At 42.4% G+C, this 20,439-nt stretch overlaps 1 protein-coding gene across 6 annotated transcripts in view; it reads left to right on the top strand.

Moving 5' to 3' along the window:
• GOLGA4 (golgin A4) overlaps positions 1 to 20,439 on the top strand; it is a 456,386-nt gene that overhangs the window by 300,182 nt on the left and 135,765 nt on the right. For all 6 annotated transcript variants that reach the window (XM_029589809.1, XM_029589811.1, XM_029589810.1 and 3 more), the window contains 2 exons: positions 98 to 253; positions 2,861 to 7,119. In XM_029589809.1, the coding sequence (XP_029445669.1) occupies positions 98 to 253; positions 2,861 to 7,119 (4,415 nt within the window). The remainder of the gene's footprint in view (positions 1 to 97; positions 254 to 2,860; positions 7,120 to 20,439) is intronic.

Below are 20,439 nucleotides of genomic sequence, written 5' to 3'. Positions count from 1 at the left end.
TTTTTAAATATTTGTCACCTCCGTAACTTAAGAAATTTAATTATTTAACAATCAGTGATATCTTGTCTTAATTTTTGTACAATACTCATTTTATCAGGAGATGGCTAGAGCTGAAAGTTTAAACATCATACAGGAAAAAGAGCAGCAGAGTTCCCTGGCCTTAGAAGAACTAGAGTTACAGAAAAAAGCAATGCAGTCACAGAATGAAAACCATCTTCAGGACTTTCAGCAAGAGCTAGAGACATTTAGAACTGTGAGTAAGCTATGAAATATCTTTACGGTTATGTATCTGTTCATGTAGTGCTATTCTGTTAAACCAGTGTTTCCCAACCAAAGTGCCTTCATATCTGGGCAGGTGTGCCTTGGAAAAGTTGCCACTGCTTGATGCTCAGATCTAGGCCAGGTCTCAGCACCTTGTAGCAACAAGAGACACCAGCAGCAGCTCTCAGATGTGTTGTAGCTCCTTTCTGAGAACTTGTATAATAATCAATACTGGTTCTTCTAGCTACAAAATGAGCCCTGCAGTGTGGTAATTAATGGATAGCATGTAAGCCATGGAAGCTGGATCCTGCTTTCTGCAACACACAGATTGCACGCAGACCTTTCTCATCTTCTGCCTCCCGACCCTGCTCCTTTGAGTCCTTCCAGCCTGTGTCTTATTCCCAGGCTGAGTGAGACAGGGCATTGCAAACTGGATGTGATTCAGTATGAGTGTTGGGAGCAGCAGCAATAGAGGAGCTCTGACAGCCACATGTGGCAGCCAAGGTAACTAACAGAGCCATTTGCCTGCACCACAGTGACTTCTCCCTTCTGCTGCACTTGTATATAGTGATAGCTGGTCCATTGTAATGAGTTCAGGTATGTCGCTACCCCCTCTCTCTGTTTGTTTTAAAATTTGGAAGAGGGGGCTTTCAGTGCTTCTGTTGCTCTTCTTTTGGATTAGGAGTCCTCTCCATGTTTGCATTCCCAGCTCCATGGAGATTGATGTGCCATAAATTTGTATTAATGTAGCTGTGCCTTGGGCTTGAAAAATTGGGAATCACTGTGTTAAACATATATGGATGCCTGCTGTATACTGCTGAAGCATGGGGCAGAATTCTCAGTCTCCATCTACATACTTCAGCATACTACCTGGCTTCTCATGTTATTGCTTAGAAAGCAAGTGTTGTAATGATCTCTTGTGTCCAAAAAGGTCAAAACACAAATTCTGTTATAACTTGTTATGCCCTGAACTCCATTCATTTTATGCACCCACTCATACACAAACTTCCCATGTCCTCTAACCACTGCTAACACTTAGCAAGTTTTACCAGCCTGAGAATTAGTAGCCTGAACCAGGAATTGAAATCATGACTCTTGGCTGGTGGTGATCACTGCCAGCAACAGCCATGAGTAAGGTTCCTTCTATTTCTTGTTTAGCAAGTCTGGGTACACAGATCTGCTAAACTTAAATGAGTATTTACTAAAGTGGGAAAAAATTATGAACACTTGAATCTGTGTATTTTGGAGGTCCATTTTTCATGAATGATTTTTTTTTTCAAAATAATTTTTATTGGCAAGAAAACACAACCAGGCCGTCCAGAGCTCATACAGAATAGAAGCAGGCCCATAACAGCAGAAAACAGCAACATTACATTATAATAGCAATCCAGGGCAGTGATATCCAACTAGAAAACAGCTGGTGCATTTCCTTCCCATCACATTTTATCCTTGAGTTTGCTATCCCCAACCCAAGCCCCTCGCTCCCCAGCCCATGGAATGATTTTAATATATAGCTGTTGCAGTTTGGCTATTTGTGCATATTTTGATTTTTTTTTCCTTTGACAAGTTTTTTGTTTTTTTTTTGTTTATGGAATTTGATGGCCCATCTTGTTTTGTTTTTAACAAACGGCGAACTGAAATCACCCAAGACTTTCTCAATGAAGAATTTATTGAAAGCACAGGATTTCTTTGCAGGTTTTGGTGTCTGTTCTTGGGCCAACATCAGTATCATCCAAAGATTTTGTTATTTATGAGCTTTAGGAGACCTGGTTTTCTTTTTTAGATGTTCTTTACCAATAGAAAATAAAAGATCACCTTAAGGGCAAGTTATGTCCATTCATTCATCTCTCTGTCTATGACCTAGTATCAATGCAGGAACCTGTGAATAGATTTTGATGACATTTGAGGTATGAGAGGTAGGCTCGAAGAGAAGTTGAAAATGATGCTTTCATCAGGAGGACTGGATCAGGGCAGCTGGTGCAGCTTACCAGGTCCCAGCAGCTCAAAAGGATGTGGGGATTAGTGGGTTAGAGAGATAAGGGGGTGCTGATGAGTAAGTGTAAGTGCTGAAGGTAAAGAACATTCGGGGAAATTTAGAATAGTTTGAGAGCACGTTTCCAGTCTTCTCAGGTATGATCTGCATATCATTTACAGCTGCATTTTTTGATAATTCATACTTTGGCCCAATAAATAGCCTGCAGAGAATCTAGTTTTCTCCAACACCAATTTGAATGTTAGAGCTCTGCATCTCAAGCATAGAATAGAAATGCTTTTTAAAGAGAGAATAATTTCAAACTTTTTTTAAATGGAGAGCTGAACTAAGGATATGATATCTTTGAGCACTGTTGCATAAGTAATGCTTTGAATGTTTCACACTTATTAGCAAGCTCCTTACAACACCACTGAAAATTTAAAAACTCTTAACTCTAAGAAAAAGGCTTTTCAATGAGTTTGTATGATTTACCTCAGCAGTGTTTCTGTTGTTTGCCATGTACTCAACAAGCAGAGTACTGGGATGGAGGAGGGAAAAGTATTGTTGAAATGAGCTGTGTTCACTTATTAGTATTCAGTTTTAACTAATTCACCTTCCTATTAACAGAGAGTTCTCGAGTTGGAAAGCGCCCTTGCCAAGAGTTCACAAGATAGCAAACACTTATCGTTGGAAATGTCTACACAGATTGAATCTTTAAAAAACCAGCACAATGTACAGATTACTGACATGGTTGCAAAGCACAAGGAGGAGCTAGACTGTATGCAAAAGAAGCAGGAACTAGTTTGGACAGAGAAGCTGCAACTCTTAAAACAAAAGCACCAGTTACTACTGGAAGAGGTGCGAGAGAAACACCAACAGGAACTTGATATGCAATTGAAAGAAAAAGAAACTGTATTTCATGCACATATTGAACAGATGAACGAAAAGACATTAGAGAAGCTTGACGTGAAACAAACTGAGCTGGAAGCGTTATCTGCAGAGTTATCAGAAGTTACACAAATGCGTCAGAGCCTTGAGCAGAAGCTCTCTGCTTTGGGGGATACCAAAGAAACTTTAAGGGAAGAGTGGGAGGCTAAGCTGGAACAGGAAAGAGAGCAACACAAGTTAAAAATTGAAGCTATTGAGAGAGAGCATGTTGCATCTGCTGAAGGGGTTGAGAAAGGACTCAGAGAAGAAATCAGTGACCTCAAGCTTCTCATAGAGGAAAAGGGAAAACATCTGGAGGAACTTCAGGCACAAGAGCAGACATTAAAAGAAACAGCTGAAAAGACTGAAACTGAACTTAGGCTAGTAACTGCTAAACTTGAAGATGCCTGCCAGTGGCACCAGAGCAACTCCAATGCACAAGAACAGCTGAAAATTCATGAGGTGCAGCTTGCAGCCCTGCAGGAGAAATTGACACACATGGAAGCAGAGAAGGATCACTTTAAAGAACAGTTAACTTTGACTGCATCCCAGCTGAATAATGTTAGTGCTGAAGTAGAGTCTTACAAATCCCAAGTACAAGCATTAAAGCAGCAGCTGGAGGAGCAGAACAGTGAAGCAGTACAAAAAATTGCTTCTTTGACCCAACAGTATGACTCTCAGATCAAAGACCTCACTGAGGAGAGTGGGCAAGCAAACAAAAAGGTGACAGAACGAGAAGGGGAAATTGTTCAATTGAAGGAGAAACAAAGTCAACAAGTGGAAGACTTGAAACAGAAGCTGTTAGGGAGCAAGGAGAAAATTAGCACTTTGCAAAGCGAGTATGAAATCAAATTAAAGAATCAAGTAAGCAAAATGGATAAAATTAAGCAAAGGGCAAAGGACATGCATGAAACATTCAAAATAAAACTTTCAGAGCAGGAAACAAAGTTTAAAAAAGAACTTGAAGAGAAGCAGTTGGAATTCAATGAAAAAGAAAAGCACTTTAATGAGAAAATGTTGGAAATGGCTCACGCAAGCTCCACTGGACTCGATGCTGTTTCAAAACTGGAGCTTAACCAAAAGGAGCAGCTAGAGAGCCTTGCTGAAACTCATAGGCAGAAGCTGGAAGAGGTGGTGCAGATGTGGGAAAAGAAACTTGACCAACGCATTGAGGAGCTTCAGGAAAAGCATGAGGTGGAGTTGCAAGAAAAGGAGCAGATGGTTTCAGAGATGGAACAGAAACTCGGTGAGGAGAAAGAGGATGCAAGCAAAGTGATCATGCATCTAAAAGAAGAGCTAGATAAGAGAGAGGCCTCTCTGAATGAACTGCAAGAGCAGTTGAGGCAAACATCAGCAGAGGTGAGCACTTTGTCACAAAGAGGAACAGAACTGACAGAACAACTGGAAAAATTCAAAGCAGACTTGAGCCAAGCGGTGGACGAGAAGACCATACTTCAGAGTCAGCTGAATGAGCTGAAGACAGCTGAAGAAAAGGACAAGATTCAAGTTAATGAACTGCGTAGCTTGTTAAAAGCAGAAGAGGGAAAACTACAAACTCTCGAATCTTTGTACTGTAAAGAACGTGATGATTATGAGAAGAAATTGGAGGATAGATTCTCAGAAATTCAGCAAAAAGAAGCTGAACTTCAGAAGCTGTCAGAAAAAATAACAGCACAGATAGAAAGGTATGTCAGTGAAGAAGAAGTAAAAAATAATAAACTTAGTGAAAAATGCAATGATAAAATCAATGCAGTAGTAGCCAGAATTATACATTATCAGAACTGGACAGTTAAAGTTAAGGAAGCAATATCAATACAAGCAGGTAGAATTCCTGAACTAGAAGCACAGCTTGAAAAAATAACAAGCCAGCATATGATACTAACCAGTTCTTTGCAGCAATCTGTGCAAGATTTGCAAGACAAAGATAATCAAATAACAGCCATAAAAAATGATCTTCAGTGTCTCATTCTGGAAAAAGAGGCCTTAGAGAAAGAAGGGAGACTCCAACAGCAGGATGCATCTGACAAAGAAGCATGCATCATTCAGCTGAAGAAAGATTTATCTGAAAATGTGAATACAGTGAGGAAGGAGCTTAATGAAAAACAATCCCAGATTTCATCTCTTAATGACCTGGTAAATGAGCTGAAAGGCAAGCTAGAAAATAGTGTAGGTTTATCAGAAAAGGAAACAGCAATTTCTCTTTTGAGTAAACAGCATGAAGAGAATCAACTACAGTTATTAAGTCAAGTGCAAGATTTGTCATGCAAGATAGAAACACTCAATCAAGAGAAGACATTTGCTCTTGAGCAGGTTGATCACTGGAAAAACAGACTTGCAGAATGGAAGAAAAAAGCTGAAATGAGGTTTAGTCAAAACATCAGCACCATCAAAGAGTTACAGGAAAAGCTTGAGATGCACAACAGAGAGAATGGAGAGAAGGAGCAGCAGTTGCACAGTTTGAAGGAAGAATTTGATAAACAGAGCAGAAATTTAGATAGTTTGAAGGATGAAATGGGGGAAATGCAGGCTAGAAGGGAAAAAAATGAATGTGATTTATCCAATGCACTAGAGACCCAAAAAGTGCGTATTGCTGAGATGGAAGAACATATTGCCAGGAAAACAACAGAAAATTTGTGCTTAATGGAGGATTTGAAGAGGCATAGCCAAGAGAAGGACACTGAGAAAGAAAAGCTGGTCCAGCAACTTCAGCAAGTTCAGGATGTAGGTTTAGAAAAAGACAGTCGTCATTTAGAGGTTGAGCAGAAGGTGTCAAGTCTTGAGAAAGAAATAGTTTCTGTAAAAACTAAACTGGAAATAAGAGAACGAGAATTTGAACAGATGCAAGAAGAAATGCGGAAAAACAAAGAGAAGGAACAGAAGGTTTTAGAAGATAGGCTTAGCACAGAAAGCACAGCTAAACTGGCAGAGCTGAAGAAAAAGGCTGAGCAAAAGATTGCTGCTGTTAAGAAACAGCTGATGTCACAAGTGGATGAGAAGGAGCGGTATAGTAAAGATCTGGAAAATCAGTTGAAAGATCTAAGGGGAACAATGCAGGAAAGAGAAGCAAGGGTGAAATCCCTGGAAGAAAAAATTCAGTCCTTAGAAAAGTCCTTTGGGTTGGAAAAGAAAGAGATGAAACAAGAGGTTCAGAATGTTAAAACTGCTGTGGCAGAAGAAAAAGCTAGCATGTTAGAAAACATAAAACAAGTATATGAAGAAAAAATAAATATTTTACAGAAGGATTTATTGGAAAAAGACAAGATGTTGCAGAGGCACAAGACTGAGCAGGAAGAAAAAAATGGTTTGGCATCAGATATGCAAAATAAATATGAAGAACTGCTTAAAAAGCTGAAACTATTTGAGAATAATCAACAACAGGAACAAGCAGAAATGACTAGACTCCAACAAGAACGTGAGGAACAGAGCAAGAGATGTGCAATGCTCTTGGATCAACAGCAGGAGAGAGACAAAGATGTAGCTGTTATTAAAGAAAAACTATATGACAAGGAACAAAAACTCCAAGACTTAGAGAATACGATTAGAGAAACGCAAAAAGTAGCTCAAGAAAAGGAGTTGACAGTAAAGGAGATGGGCAACACTGCCACAGAAAAAGAGGAAATACATAGACTAGAGATGGAAGAGGTATCTTCAAAACATGAAGCAAAATTGAAAAATCTCCACCATCAACTGGATGAAAAGAATGCTCTTATAAAAATATTGGAAGAAGGGGTGGAGAACAGGAAAAAATCTGATGCAGATCTTCAGAAGATTCTTGACAATATGCAATTACAGCAAAAAGAATTGAAGTCAAAACTGGAGGAGACAGAAAACGAGAAGCAAAAGATGCGTAAAGAAGTGACCAAACTGCAGAAAGACATGCGCAGTTTGCGAAAGGAACATCAGCAAGAGCTTGACTTAATGAAGAAGGAGCTTGCAGATGAAACAGAAGAGAAAATAAAGTAAGTTGTACTAAAAAGACGTACCCCTAGATTCATCAAAATGCTATAATAACGCATGGATAACACCCGTGCTAAGAAAAAAGGGCATGTTTATGGAAATTTTAGAATTACTGCACCACGCGATAACATACCGCTTTGCATCGGTAGTATTGCGGGGTGCGGTAAACTTTTCGCATCCCGCGATAATTTCTATTTCACGCTGAGAGAGAGAGAGATTATAAGGCCCTTATAATGGTCAAATATTTATATCTCTATAGGAGGGGCATCTAATAGCTCGAGGTGAGGTGTTGGTAGTGGTTTAGGGGCCAGTTTTCCATGGAGTAGTGAGATGTACAAACAGCACAGTACACCTCAGTGAAGATTTGGCATCATTTGGAGAGAGGAAAATCTCACAAAGATGAAATTTTGTACTGTGTTATCTCACCCTAGCTTGATGGTACCCTGTAATAGAGTCCATCAATTTAGGGTGAGAGAACATAGTAGAAATGTCATGTTTGTGAGACTTTCCTCACTCCAAATGATGTCAAATCTTCACAGAGGTGTACCATGCTATTCGTACGTCTCACTCTATGTGAAGAACTGGCCCCTAAACCACCACCAACACCTCACCTCGAGCTATTAGATGCCCCTCCTATAGGCATATAAATAGCTGCACTATGAGGGCCTCCCCAGAAGCGCTCTCTCACTCTCTCTCCCTTCTCCCCCTCTTCCCTGCCAAGCCCAGAAATAGCCAAAATGGAATTTGAAAAATTTACTGCAAATTGCGTTACTGCCATTTCAGTCATATCGCACAGCTTAACAACAGGAAAAAAGCTATAGTTATTTCTGGCGTTAAAACTGTGCGATAGCATGCATTATGTTATCGCACGGTGTGATATTGCCCCTCATTTTCATAAATCTCACCCAAACTCCTCCCTAATCCCACCCCTTCTCAAAATTTGCATTCATGCTGTGCATTAGCGTTAACACCATAACGCATTTTGATGAATGACCCTGTTAATATGGTATACTGTAATTCCTTTTGGAAATGTTTTTTGTTAACTTTAGAATTACTTTCATAGACAGCTTTTATTAATGATACAATCTTTATAGGGTGACCCACATTTCAATTTTCAGAATAGTATATCTCTCAGTTTATGCCCCCACTTTTTTTTCCCTCCAAAGGAAAGGATTGTTGGCATGTGCAATGATGTACTTTAAATAATGCTTTTGTACTTTGATAGCTTCATGTCCTGGGTGGTTGAACTGCATTCTGAATTTATTCAGGAAAATGCAATTTTTACACCTGCATCACACTCTTTGGTTACTGCCGGCGCTTATGCAATCATTACATTCATTGTTGATGCAGAAAATGGGGAAACTTTCTTTAAAGATTCCTCAATTTCACTATCTGGGGCAAAGCTTTTCTTTTTTTTCCCCCCACTTTGAAGGTGATATTCATCAACTCTACAGAAGCTGTTCTTTCACCTTGTCTCTTGCTGGTCATTGGTATCTCATAGTCATCGACCTTATTTGCTGTTGCTTTACTTCCTTTGTGACAGTAGGCTCTGTTCTCATGCATGTATACACATGTATGTTGCCATGCATGCACATTTTTCTCTTTTTTTATATCTTCAGAAATGTTTTCTGGGTTGTGCACAATATTAGGCATACTGGACTTGAGCATTTGGATTAAGAGATTGCACTGCTTCTTTTTTTGAACACCTTCCATATACTTAAACTGAAATCGAGCAAAGAGTTGGTTGATGGCCAAGCAGAAGATATGGATTTGATTCATAGCTCAAGTTTCTGCTCCCGATAGTGGGAATAATATTTGAATTTTTACTTGCTGGCATTTAGTGCACATACAAGCCTGGTTCTAACTTACATGGCCAGTATTGCTGTCAAAGGAACACTGGACATGCCAGGAGTTAGGTACTACTTCTCCTGGCTGCAGTAAGGGGTTTGGGAGCTTATGGGGTAGATTTTAAGAGGCGCGCGAACAGCCTACTTTTGCTTGCGCATCAGACTCAAGCAAAAGTACGCTGGATTTTAGTAGATACGCGCGGAGCCGCGCGTATCCACTAAAATCCTGGATCGGCGCGCGCAAGGCTATCGATTTTGTATAGCCTGCGCGCGCCGAGCCGCGCTGCCTCCCCCCGTTCCCTCCAAGGCCGCTCCGAAATCGGAGCGGCCTCGGAGGGAACTTTCCTTTGCCCTCCCCTCACCTTACCCTCCCTTCCCCTACCTAACCCACCCACCCGGCCCTGTCTACACCCCCCCCTTACCGTTGTCGGGGGATTTACGCCTCCCGGAGGGAGACGTAAATCCCCGCGCGCCAGCGGGCCTGCTGCGCGCCGGGCCGCGACCTGGGGGCGGGTACGGAGGGCGCGGCCACGCCCCCGGGCCGTAGCCACGCCCCGTACCCGCCCCCAAAACGCGGCCGACACGCCCCCGAAACGCCGCGTCGACCGGGCCCGCCCCCCCCGACACGCCCCCGACACGCCCCCCTCCGAAAACCCCGGGACGTACGCGAGTCCCGGGGCTCTGCGCGCGCCGGGAGGCCTATGTAAAATAGGCTTCCCGGCGCGCAGGGCCCTGCTCGCCTAAATCCGCCCGGTTTTGGGCGGATTTAGGCGAGCAGGGCTCTGAAAATCTACCCCTATGGGTGGGACAGGAGGGTTCCAGGTGGGTTTAAAGGAAAGGGGGAAGGGTGGTCTTCTGCCAGCATCTTAGTTTACAGATTAATTCCTTGATTTTGGAGAAGAGGAGGAAGGTTTTTAAGGCCTTTAGGCTCAATGTGTTTCAGCCTTATTTTGGGGGGCTTAGGGGAGGAGGTGGGCTTGGCTGGCAGGGGCCTCCTGTGTTTCACTAGGGCAGATTCGGCCAGCAAGCCCACATCGCAACCTTTTTTTTTTTTTTACAGCTTCGGCACTTAATGGGCTATAACCAGTTAAGTATAAAGTTTTCCAGATATGCATATCTAAATAACTTTGAAACCTAACCAGCAACATTCAAAGAGAGCAGGTTAGGTTTCAGACTTACCCACCTATGTTTTAGCCAGATAACTATATTCAAGGATATTCTGTAGGATGTTTAGCCCAGTGAATATCACTGGTAACTTGTCTGGCTAACTTTAATCAAGTTACCTCTTTATCGTTTTTTTAAATATTGACCTCTCAGTATCAGAAGAGTGTTTCCAAATCAGGCCTGAAGACAAACTCTGTCAGAATCCATCTCAGTGCTATAGCAGCATATCTTGAAGATTTCAAAGGTGTTCCTATATTGCAGAAGTGGCCAACCCTGGTCCTCAAGAGCCACATACAAGCCCGGTTCTAAGGATATCCACAATAAATATACATGAGATATATTTGTATGCACTGCCTCCATTGTATACAAATTTATCTCATGCATATCCATTGTGGATATCCTGAAATCTGGCCTGTTTGAGGCTCTCAAGGACCGGAGTTGGCCATCCATGCTATATCGCTTCATCCAATGGTGGCCAAATTCATGAAAGGCCTAAATCATCTTAAACTTCCAGTTATAGGTCCTTGTATATCCCAGGGTGTAAATGTAGTTTAGGCTGAACTCTTAAAATTGCAATTCGTACCTTTGGCAACAGTAGAACTGAAGTTCTTTTCTTGGAAAGTTTTATTTTTAATATTATTTATATCTGCATGGAGAATAAGCAAACTGCAGTCCTTGGTATCGTACTTTCCCTATACTATACCTAAAATTTCAACAGGAAAGAAGTTTTGAAAATTCATCCTAAATTTCTTCCAAAAATGGTTTCTCACTTTCATTCAAATCAGTGAAATTCAAATGCTGTTTTTTTCCAGGACCACACATTAATAAGGCCTAACAGAATCTTCGTAGATTATTAGACTGCAAAAGAGCTTTGTTGTGCTCTGTTTAGTGAGAACAACATCTTAAAAGAAAGTCTTCACTGTTTGCCACCTTCAGTCCAGTCCAACAGGATTCTTCAGTTACAAAAAGAACTCTGTCAACTTGGATATCTGCTTGCATCTCCTACTAATAAGTCAGGACAACATTTTCGAGGTAAAATGAAAGCACATCAGCTCAAGGCCACTACAGCTTCCTTAGCACATCCTTGCTCTGCCTCCATAGAAGATTGTCACTTGGTTTTCCATCCATACATTTACTGTTTATTGCTGCCTATAAAATACTTTGCATCAAAACATCAATTTTGGACAGGCAGTTCTTGAGAGCTTATTTAATTGATTCCTTCCACTTTTCCTTCCAGCTTCTTACATAATACAGTTTGCATGTTCCTCTGTTAAGACCATAAATCAGTTTCATGTAACCCTCAGCTTTGGGAGTCTCCACTTATGTAGCTGTTACTCTTCCTGTTTGTCCACAGAGAAAGTAATGTTGCTCACCTGCAACAGGTGCTATCTGTAGACAGCAGGACAAATCAACCATATAGGTCCCATACTCATCCCTTGGAGTTGAAGGCCAGCTTTACATAAGAACATAAGATATGCCATACTGGGTAAGACCAAGGGTCCATCAAGTCCAGCATCCTGTTTCCAGGATTGCTGGAATCAGGATGCACTTGTACTTGGTTGCCAAACCAAGTACAAGTGCATGGCAAGTACCCAAACATTAAATAGATCTCAACGCTACTATTCCTTATTGATTAATAGCAGTTTATGTATTTTTCCTCTAGGAACTTATCCATACATTGTTTAAACCTAGTTACACTAACTGCTGTAACCACATTCTCTGACCATGAATTCCAGAGCTTAACTATGTGCTGAGTGAAAAAGAATGTTATTTGATTTGTTTTAAATGAGCTACTTGCTAACTTCATGGAGTGCCCCCTAGTCCTTCTATTATCTGAGAGAGTAAATAACCGATTTACATTGTTTTTCAAGTCCTTTCATGATTTTGTAGACCTCTATCATATCCCCCCTCAGTCATCTTTTCTCCAAACTGAACGGCCCTAATTTCCTTAGCCTTACCTCATAGGGCAGCCGTTCCATGCCACTCATCATTTTGGTTGCCCTTCTCTGCACTTTCTCCAATGCAACTATATTTTTTTTTGAGATGTGGCGACCAGAATTGTACACAGAATTCAAGAAGCCCCTTACCCTTTAAGAAATGACTATTACTATCAAAGAGCAATAGGATGCAACCAGAAACCTCTGAAATGAGACTTGGCTTAACTCCCAGAAACACACAGATGTCTAATAGAGAGATGAAAAAGTTTCTCTTTGACACTGCCAGAAGGGACCTTAGTGACCTTTCCACTATATTATAGGTCATCAGATGTCCCAGGTAGCAATCCAAACTGAAGTTCTTTGTAAGCAGATAAAATTTTTATGGTTTGCTGGGAGAGAAAAGCAACTTATAATCATGGCTTGTTATGCTTTGTCAGAATAAAAAAAGCAACAGGTATTCATTGTTTATCAGTTAACTCTTATAAATACCGTATATCTACAATATAGCAAGATAGCTAGACAAGAAGTCTGGGCTTATAGCCAGCAATACATAACTAAATGATGTAAGTGTAACACTATGGGGTAATTTTGAAAAGGAATTATGCGCACAAATGTAACTACTATTGTAGCAATTTTCAAAAGCCATTTACTTGAGTAAAGTGCACTTATGTGAATAAATTCTATGTACAATTCAATGGCAAAAGTGGCATTGTGATACTCAAAGGTGAAGATGAGGAATATGTAGAGGCTGATGAGGAAAAAGCAAAATTGCTTATCAAATATGTTCACTGTGGAAGGGCTGGGAGCAGAACCACATAAAACTAACACAAATAAATATTCAAACCTTTTTTAAAACCAGTTATACTAACTGCCGCAACCACATCCTCTGGCAATAAATTCCAGAACTTAACTATGTGCTGAGTGAAAAAGAATTTTCTTTGATTTTTTTTAAATGAGCTATTTGCTAACTTCATGGAATACACCCTAGTCCTTCTGTTATCTGAGAGAGTAAATAACTGGTTTACATTAACCTGTTCAAGTCCTTTTCATGATTTTGTAGACCTCTATCATATCTCCCCCTAGTCATCTCATCTCCAAACTGGGCAGTCCTAAATTCTTTAGCCTTTCCTCATAGGGAAGCCTTTCTATGCCCCTTATCATTTTGGATGTCCTTCTCTGCACTTTTTCCAGTGCAACTATTATCTTTTTTGAGATGTGGCAACTAGAATTGCACGCAGTATTCAAGGTGTGGTCTCACCATGGAGTGATACAGAAGCATTATGACATCCATTGTTTTATTTGATGTTCCCTTCCTAATAATTCCTAACATTCTGTTTGCTTTTTTGACTGCCATCACACCTATATGCATCACCTTGCACTTGTTCACATTAAATTTCATCTGCTATTTGGAAGCCCAGTCTTACAAGGTCCTCCTGCAATTTATCACAATCCGCGTGAGATTTAACTACTCTGCATAATTTTGTGTCATCCACAAATTTGATCACCCTTTTCCAGATCATTTATAAATTTATTAGAAAGCACTGGTCTGAGTACAGATCCCTGAGGCACGCCACTGTTTTCCTTTTTCCACTGTAAAAACAGACCATTTAATCCTACTCTCTGTTTCCTGTCTTTTAAGCAGTTTGCAATCCACAAAAGGACATCACTACCTATCCCATGACTTTTCAGTTTTCTTAGAAGCCTCTCAAGAAAATCCAAATATATCACATCTACCAGTTCACCTTTGTCCACATGTTTATTCACCCCTTAAAAAAAATGTAGGAGATTTGTGAGGCAAGACTTCCTTTGGGTAAATCCATGCTGGCTGTGTTCTACTAAACTATTTCTATCTAAATGTTTTATGATTTTATTCTTTACTGGCAGAATACTCGTGCTGCGCTATGGTGGAGTAGTTGATAGAAACGTGTGAGTTTATCTCACGCAGGTCTTTTGGTGAACGCAAATGCCTGTATAGAAGGAATGATGCAACGTAGGAAAGTGAAAACCGGATCCAACTTGCAGCGTTGTAGGGTCTCAGGAAGTGGGAGACTTAGTAATGAGTGAGTGAGTGAGGGCTGTGGAGTTTATATATATATATATATATATAGATGTCACGTATGATGTACTATTGCATGATTGGCACGTAATATCCTGCATTATGGACTGCTATTCATATCCCATTCCGACTGGGTATGTGAGTACTCAACATTGGTTTTTGGTGACCCCAATGTGACCCTGGTGGGATGTTGCGTTCAATGGCGGTATGGAACGAACCATCAAATTTAGGAAAGTGAGAAGCAGGTAGTTTTTCCAAAGACATGATAGGGAGTGACGGAGCCAAGTTTCAGCCTTGTAGGTACTCAGCAAGTGGGAGAACTAGTGATGAGTGAGTCAGTGAGGGCTTTGGCATTTATAGATATAGATAACATTTTCCACAATTTTTCCCAGCACTGAAGTCAGGCTCACAGATCCATAGTTTCCTGGATCGCCCCCTGGATCCTTTTTTAAATATCGGGGTTACATTGGCCACCTTCTAGTCTTCTGATACAATGGATGATTTTAATGATAGGTTACAAATTAATTGAAATACATCTGAAATTTCATTTTTGAGTTTTTAGAGCCCCGGAGTGTATACCTTCTGGTCCAGGTGATTTACTATTCCTCAGTTTGTCAGTCTGGCCTACCACATCTTCCAGGTTCACCGTGATTTGGTTTAGTTCATCTGAATTGTCACCTTGAAAACAGTCTCTGGAACGAGTGTCTCCCCAACATCCTCTTCAGTAAATACCAAACAAAGAATTTGTTTATTTTTTCCATGATGGCCTTATTTTCCCTAAGTGCCCTTTAACCACTCGATTATCTAATGGTCCAACCCACTCCCTCGCAGGCTTACTGTTTCAGATATATTTTTAAAAGTTTTTATTATGAGTTTTTGCCTCTGTTGCCAACTTCTTTTCAAATTCTCTTTGCTGGTCTTATAAATGTCTTAGATTTAACTTGCCAATGCTTGTGCTTTGACCTATTTTCTTCTGATGGATCATTCTTCCAATTTTTGAATGAAGATCTTTTGGATAAAATAGCCTCTTTCACCTCAATTTTTAGCCATGCTGGCAATCGTTTGACCTTTCTTCCACCTTTCTTAATGGGGGAATACATCTGGACTACACTTCTAAGATGGAATTTTTTAACAATGTACACGTCTGTTGCACACTTAGCCTTTGTAGCTGCAACTTTCAGGTTTTGTTTTGGGTTTTTTTTTAACTATTTTTTACATTTTATCAAAGTTTCCCTTTTGAAAGGTTACTGCTAGAGCCGTGGATTTAACTACTATCCCCTTCCAGTTATTAATTCAAATTTCATCATATTAAGATCACTGTTGCCAAGTGGCCCCACCACATTACCTCTCTCACCCAATCTTGTGCCCCACTGAGAATTAGATATAAAATTGCTCCCTCTCTCATTGGTTCCTGAAGCAATTGCTCCGTAGAACTGTCATTTATTCCTTCCAGGAACTTTATCTCTCTAGCATGTCCTGATGTTTCACTTACCCAGTCAATATTAGGGAAATTGAAATCTCCCATTATTATTGCACTACCAGTTTGGTTAACTTCCTTAATTTATCTTAGCATTTCACTGTCCATCATATCATTTTGACCAGGTAAATGGTAGAATACTCCTTTCGCTTTACTCTTCCCATACACACAAGGGGCTTCTACCCTTAAAGATTCAATTGTGCATTTAGTCTCTTGCAGGATATTTATCCTGTTGGACTCTATGCCATCCTGGACATAAAACCCTGCCATCAAGTTGCTCCTCTCTATCATTGCGATATAATTTGTACTCTGGTCTAGTACTATAAGATTGGTTATCCTCTTTTCACCATGTCTCTGAGATGCCAATTAAGTCTGTCATCATTTACTGCTGTACACTAACTCTCCCAACTTACTACTTAGACTTCTGGCATTTAGCATACAAACATTTCAAAGTCTATTTTTTTTGTATTAACATTCTCCTTTTCAGTTGACAGGGATAAATTGGAATCCTTTAGCTCTGATGAGTCTTTAATTATAGGCACTTGGACTACTTTTCTTGTTGTTGGAATCTCTCTGATGGGATGCCCTAACTCTAATGCATCATTAGTATCCTTAGAAGAAACCTCCCTCTGAACCATTCGCTGCTAAGTGACTGTTGGCTTTCCCCTTTGATTTAGTTTAAAAGCTGTTCTATCTCCTTTTTAAAGCTTAGCCCAGCAGCCTGGTTCTACCCTGATTAAGGTGGAGCCCATCCCATCGGAAACATGGCCTCCGAGGTCAAGTGACCACAACCAGGTCCCCTCTGTTCCTTTTTATCAACAGCAGGAATTGATGGACCCATCCATAGTGCAGGGGTACTGGCCTGTTTCAACCCAGTTAACACCTTAGGCCGGAATTCCTTCACCTTACCTTGGAGCCGACAATCCGAGTCGCTAAGGCTATCAATTCTTCCAGCGAGTTAGGTATCTGGCGAGCAGGCAACTCGTCTTTTAAGCGGGTATCCAGGCCTCTGCAGAAGAGAGTCTTGAGACATCTGGGGTCCAAGTGAAGTTCCGCTGCAAATTTAGTCAATGATCTGTTGTCTTTCTTCAAGTCCACCAAAGCAAAGCTGGCCACAGACATACGAGCAGGGTCATCAAAAACGGATTTAAACAAGTCCATAAATCCTTCTATGTCCTGTAAAATAGGATCCTTGCGTTCCCACAAGGTAGATGCCCACGACAAGGCTCTCCCATCCAAGTATGACAGGATGTAGCTGGTCTTAGAGAGGCCCATGGGAAACAATGAAGGTTGTAAGATGAAATGTAAGCTGCACTGGTTCAAAAAGAGTCTTCTGGAGTTCTCCGGAGAAGTGAATAGGAGCTGCCAGTGGGACAGCAGTCTTTAAAGTTACCTCCTGTAACTGACCTTGAGTAGAAGCTGTGCCATGTATCTTCTGTGTGTGAAGCCGATGGAATGCTGCAGTAAGTTTCTCCAAGGTTTCTTGCTGTTCTGAGGTGCGTTAAGTCATGCCCGGTATAGCCTGCAAAGCGGAGAGGTGTGCCAGGTCCATGGTTACTGACATCCCATACCTTAAGCTGGATTCCCAGGAGTACTGCTTCTTCAAATTAAAGCCGGATCCACTGGAGTTAGCAATCTGTTGTGATCTGCTATGCTGATGGGTGGAGCAAGCAGATGGGAGTAGCAATCTGTTATGAACTGCTCCTCCAGAGGGGAGGAGTTAGCAATCTGTTGAATATGTCTCCTGTGAAGGAGGAGTTAGCAAACTGTTATGCTCCGTGGGCGGAGTAAGCAATCTGTAATGGATCTGCTAGGAAGTAGCCATCTGATATGCCAAGCTCCTGTAGAGGGAGTAGATAACAATCTGTTACCAGCAGAGTGCTTGGAGAGGGCACTCAGCTGTAGAAGAATGGTGGATCCTTGGGCCGATGACAGATGACAGCACCCCCAGGAGGATATCCTGAGAAGGACCACCGGCTAGGCTTGGGTATGGAGACAGACACAGATAATTCTTTTATTAGACAGGTTAGTAGAACCACCAGAGGTGGCAGTGGTGAGCTGATATGCCCGACAGGGCTGAAGTCCCTCAGGTACTGGAACCATGATCCCAGGGTTGCTGAGCTGTAGAGAAACTATAGATAGTGAGTAGACAGGGTATGCTGTATACATAGCCAGTACTTAGATGATAATTCACATAAGGTCTTGAGGAAGCTCAGTAGCTGGAAAGGGTTAGGCCCTCGAGGAGCGAGTACCAGTTCCAGGGAAAGCTCTGAGAGAGCGATGGTAACTCACAATTGTCTGTAATAACTTCCAGGCAGTAGAGAATCTTCAGTGTATTCAGGAACATGGGCCCTCGAGGAGCAAATACCGGTTCCTATCTGCAATCTGAAATAGTAACTCACAAATGTCTGTACCTGCGATAGCTTCTAGACAGTAGAGAATATTCAGAGTGTTTAGGAACATGGGCCCTCAAGGAGCGAGTACCGGTTCCTATATGCAATCTGAAATAGTAACTCACAATGTCTGTATCTGTGATCACTTCCAGGCAATAGAGAATCTTCAGAGTGTTTAGGAACATGGGCCCTCAAGGAGCGAGTACCGGTTCCTATCTGCAATCTGAAATAAAGAAAAGAGAGCGAGGCCCCCGAGGAGCGGGTACCCCTGGTAAGTCCGAGGAGGCAGAGTAGCGTAGAGAGAAGCGGGTCCAGATGAATCCCCGCAATCAATCCTTGCTAACTCAAATCGTTAGCGAATACTGAGACCTTTTTGTATTGGAAGCAGATGACGTCATCTTGGGGGACGCCCCTGAGGTTCGCGCCCTTGCTGATATATCAATGGGAGCGCGCGCGTGCCTTACGTCATCAGGAACATGGCGGATCCGCAGCGTCGTGCCGGTCCGGGGATGCCGGAAGGAGACAGCATGGAGATGCCACGGCAGCAAACGTCCATCAGACCCGGAGGGAGTCGCCACAGAGGTAGAGAGGGTGGAGTGAGGGCGTCGAGCAGCGACAGACACAACACCATGGCTCAATGCTTATTTCTCGCATTTCATCCTATCAGTTATGCATGACTCAGTATAACAGGGACCTTTTTAAGAAGATCCAGGATTTCTCTGAGTCTTTGCCAGATCAACTTCAATATCAACTAAGTGCCCTTGCTCAGAAGGGTCTAGATGCTGGCAAGCATGAGGTCCACGCTGCATACGATATTTTTGACACTGCCTCTAGGTTGTCCGCAGCGGGGATCAGTGCACGGAGGTGGGCCTGGTTAAAGTCCTCCGACCTAAGACCAGAGATGCAGGACAGGTTAGCTGACCTGCCCTGTGCTGGTGATAATCTCTTCAGGGACAAGATCCAGGAAACCGTAGTGCAGCTGAAGGACCACCATGAGACGTTAAGTCAGCTTTCCTCGGTGCCTTCTGATTTCTCGTCCACCTCCAAGAGGACATTCGCACGAGACTAAGTGGCCGGCTTACAAGCCAAGAAGATATTGAAGATATTATTCTCCTGCCTCTCGAGGTCGCCCCTCCAGGCCTTACCAAAAGGGTCAGTCCAGACAATCCCGACCTCAAAGACCCAGCCAGCCCCCCCAACTGGGCCCAGCGTCAGGGTTTTGATTTCTCGCTGGAGAGAATCTGCCATCCTCCTCTACCATCCATACCCGTTGGCGGTCAGTTGTGCCACTTTACCAACATATGGCACATGATCACAACAGATCTATGGGTACTAGCTGCAGTGATTCAAGGTTACCACCTCAACTTCCTGACTGTACTGGTGGACTCCCCTCCTCGGCTAACGTGGGGACCATCCGACCACTTCCCTCTTCTAGAGGAGGAGATTTCAACCCTCCTCAAATCCCGGGCGATAGAACCAGTGCCCCTCTCCCAACAGGGGCAGGGGTTCTATTCCTGGTATTTCCTCATCCCAAAAAAGTCAAGTGGCATTCGTCCAATCCTGAACCTACGAGCCTTAAGCAAGTATCTACAAAAGGAAAAGTTCAGGATGGTAACCTTGGGCTCTCTGCTTCCTCTTCTGCAAAGAGGAGATTGGCTTTGCTCTCTGGATCTCCAAGACGCGTACACACACATCTCCATCACTCTGTGTCATCGCAGATTTCTTCGGTTCCTGGTTGGCCCCCGGCACTTCCTGTACCGAGTACTGCCATTCGGTCTAGCGTCCGCACCTCTAGTCTTTACCAAGTGCCTTGTAGTGGTTGCAGCCTACCTCATGGGTCAAGGTGTCCATGTCTACCCTTAGCTCGACGATTGGTTAATAAGGGCTCCGACTCAGGATGCACTGGCCTCCTTGTGTCTGACTCTCTATACTCTGCTGTCCCTGGGGTTTCTGATCAACTATCCCAAGTCCAAGCTAGTTCCATCTCAAACCCTAGCCTTCATAGGGGCCGACCTGGACACTGTACAGGCAAAAGCCTTCCTCCTTCAGGATCAGGCCCACATTCTCGCGTCCCCGGCGCATTATCTCCAGGCTCAAGATTACTCAACAGTGCGTCATTTCCTCACTCTGCTAGGTCACATGGCATCCTCGGTGCATGTTACTCCAATGGCACGCCTAGCCATGAGAGTGATGCAGTGGACCCTGAAATCCCAGTGGGCTCAGTCTTATCATCCTATGTCCTGCATTGTCCTCGTTACCAAACAGCTCGCTGGCCTGGTGGATGCAACACTCCAATCTCCATCAAGGTCTTCCCTTTCAGGCTGCAGAACCTAAAATTACCTTGATGACGGACACCTCCAACCTAGGCTGGAGTGCTCATGTCGATGACCTGCAGACTCAGGGAACCTGGTCTCCAGAGGAAGCCAAGCATCAGATAAATGTCCTGGA

The sequence above is a fragment of the Rhinatrema bivittatum genome, chromosome 2 (genome assembly GCF_901001135.1).
Source record: "Rhinatrema bivittatum chromosome 2, aRhiBiv1.1, whole genome shotgun sequence".
Taxonomy (NCBI): Eukaryota; Metazoa; Chordata; class Amphibia; order Gymnophiona; family Rhinatrematidae; genus Rhinatrema; species Rhinatrema bivittatum.
Note: the sequence above shows the minus strand (reverse complement) of the source record. Positions and strands in the feature narration are given on the sequence as shown.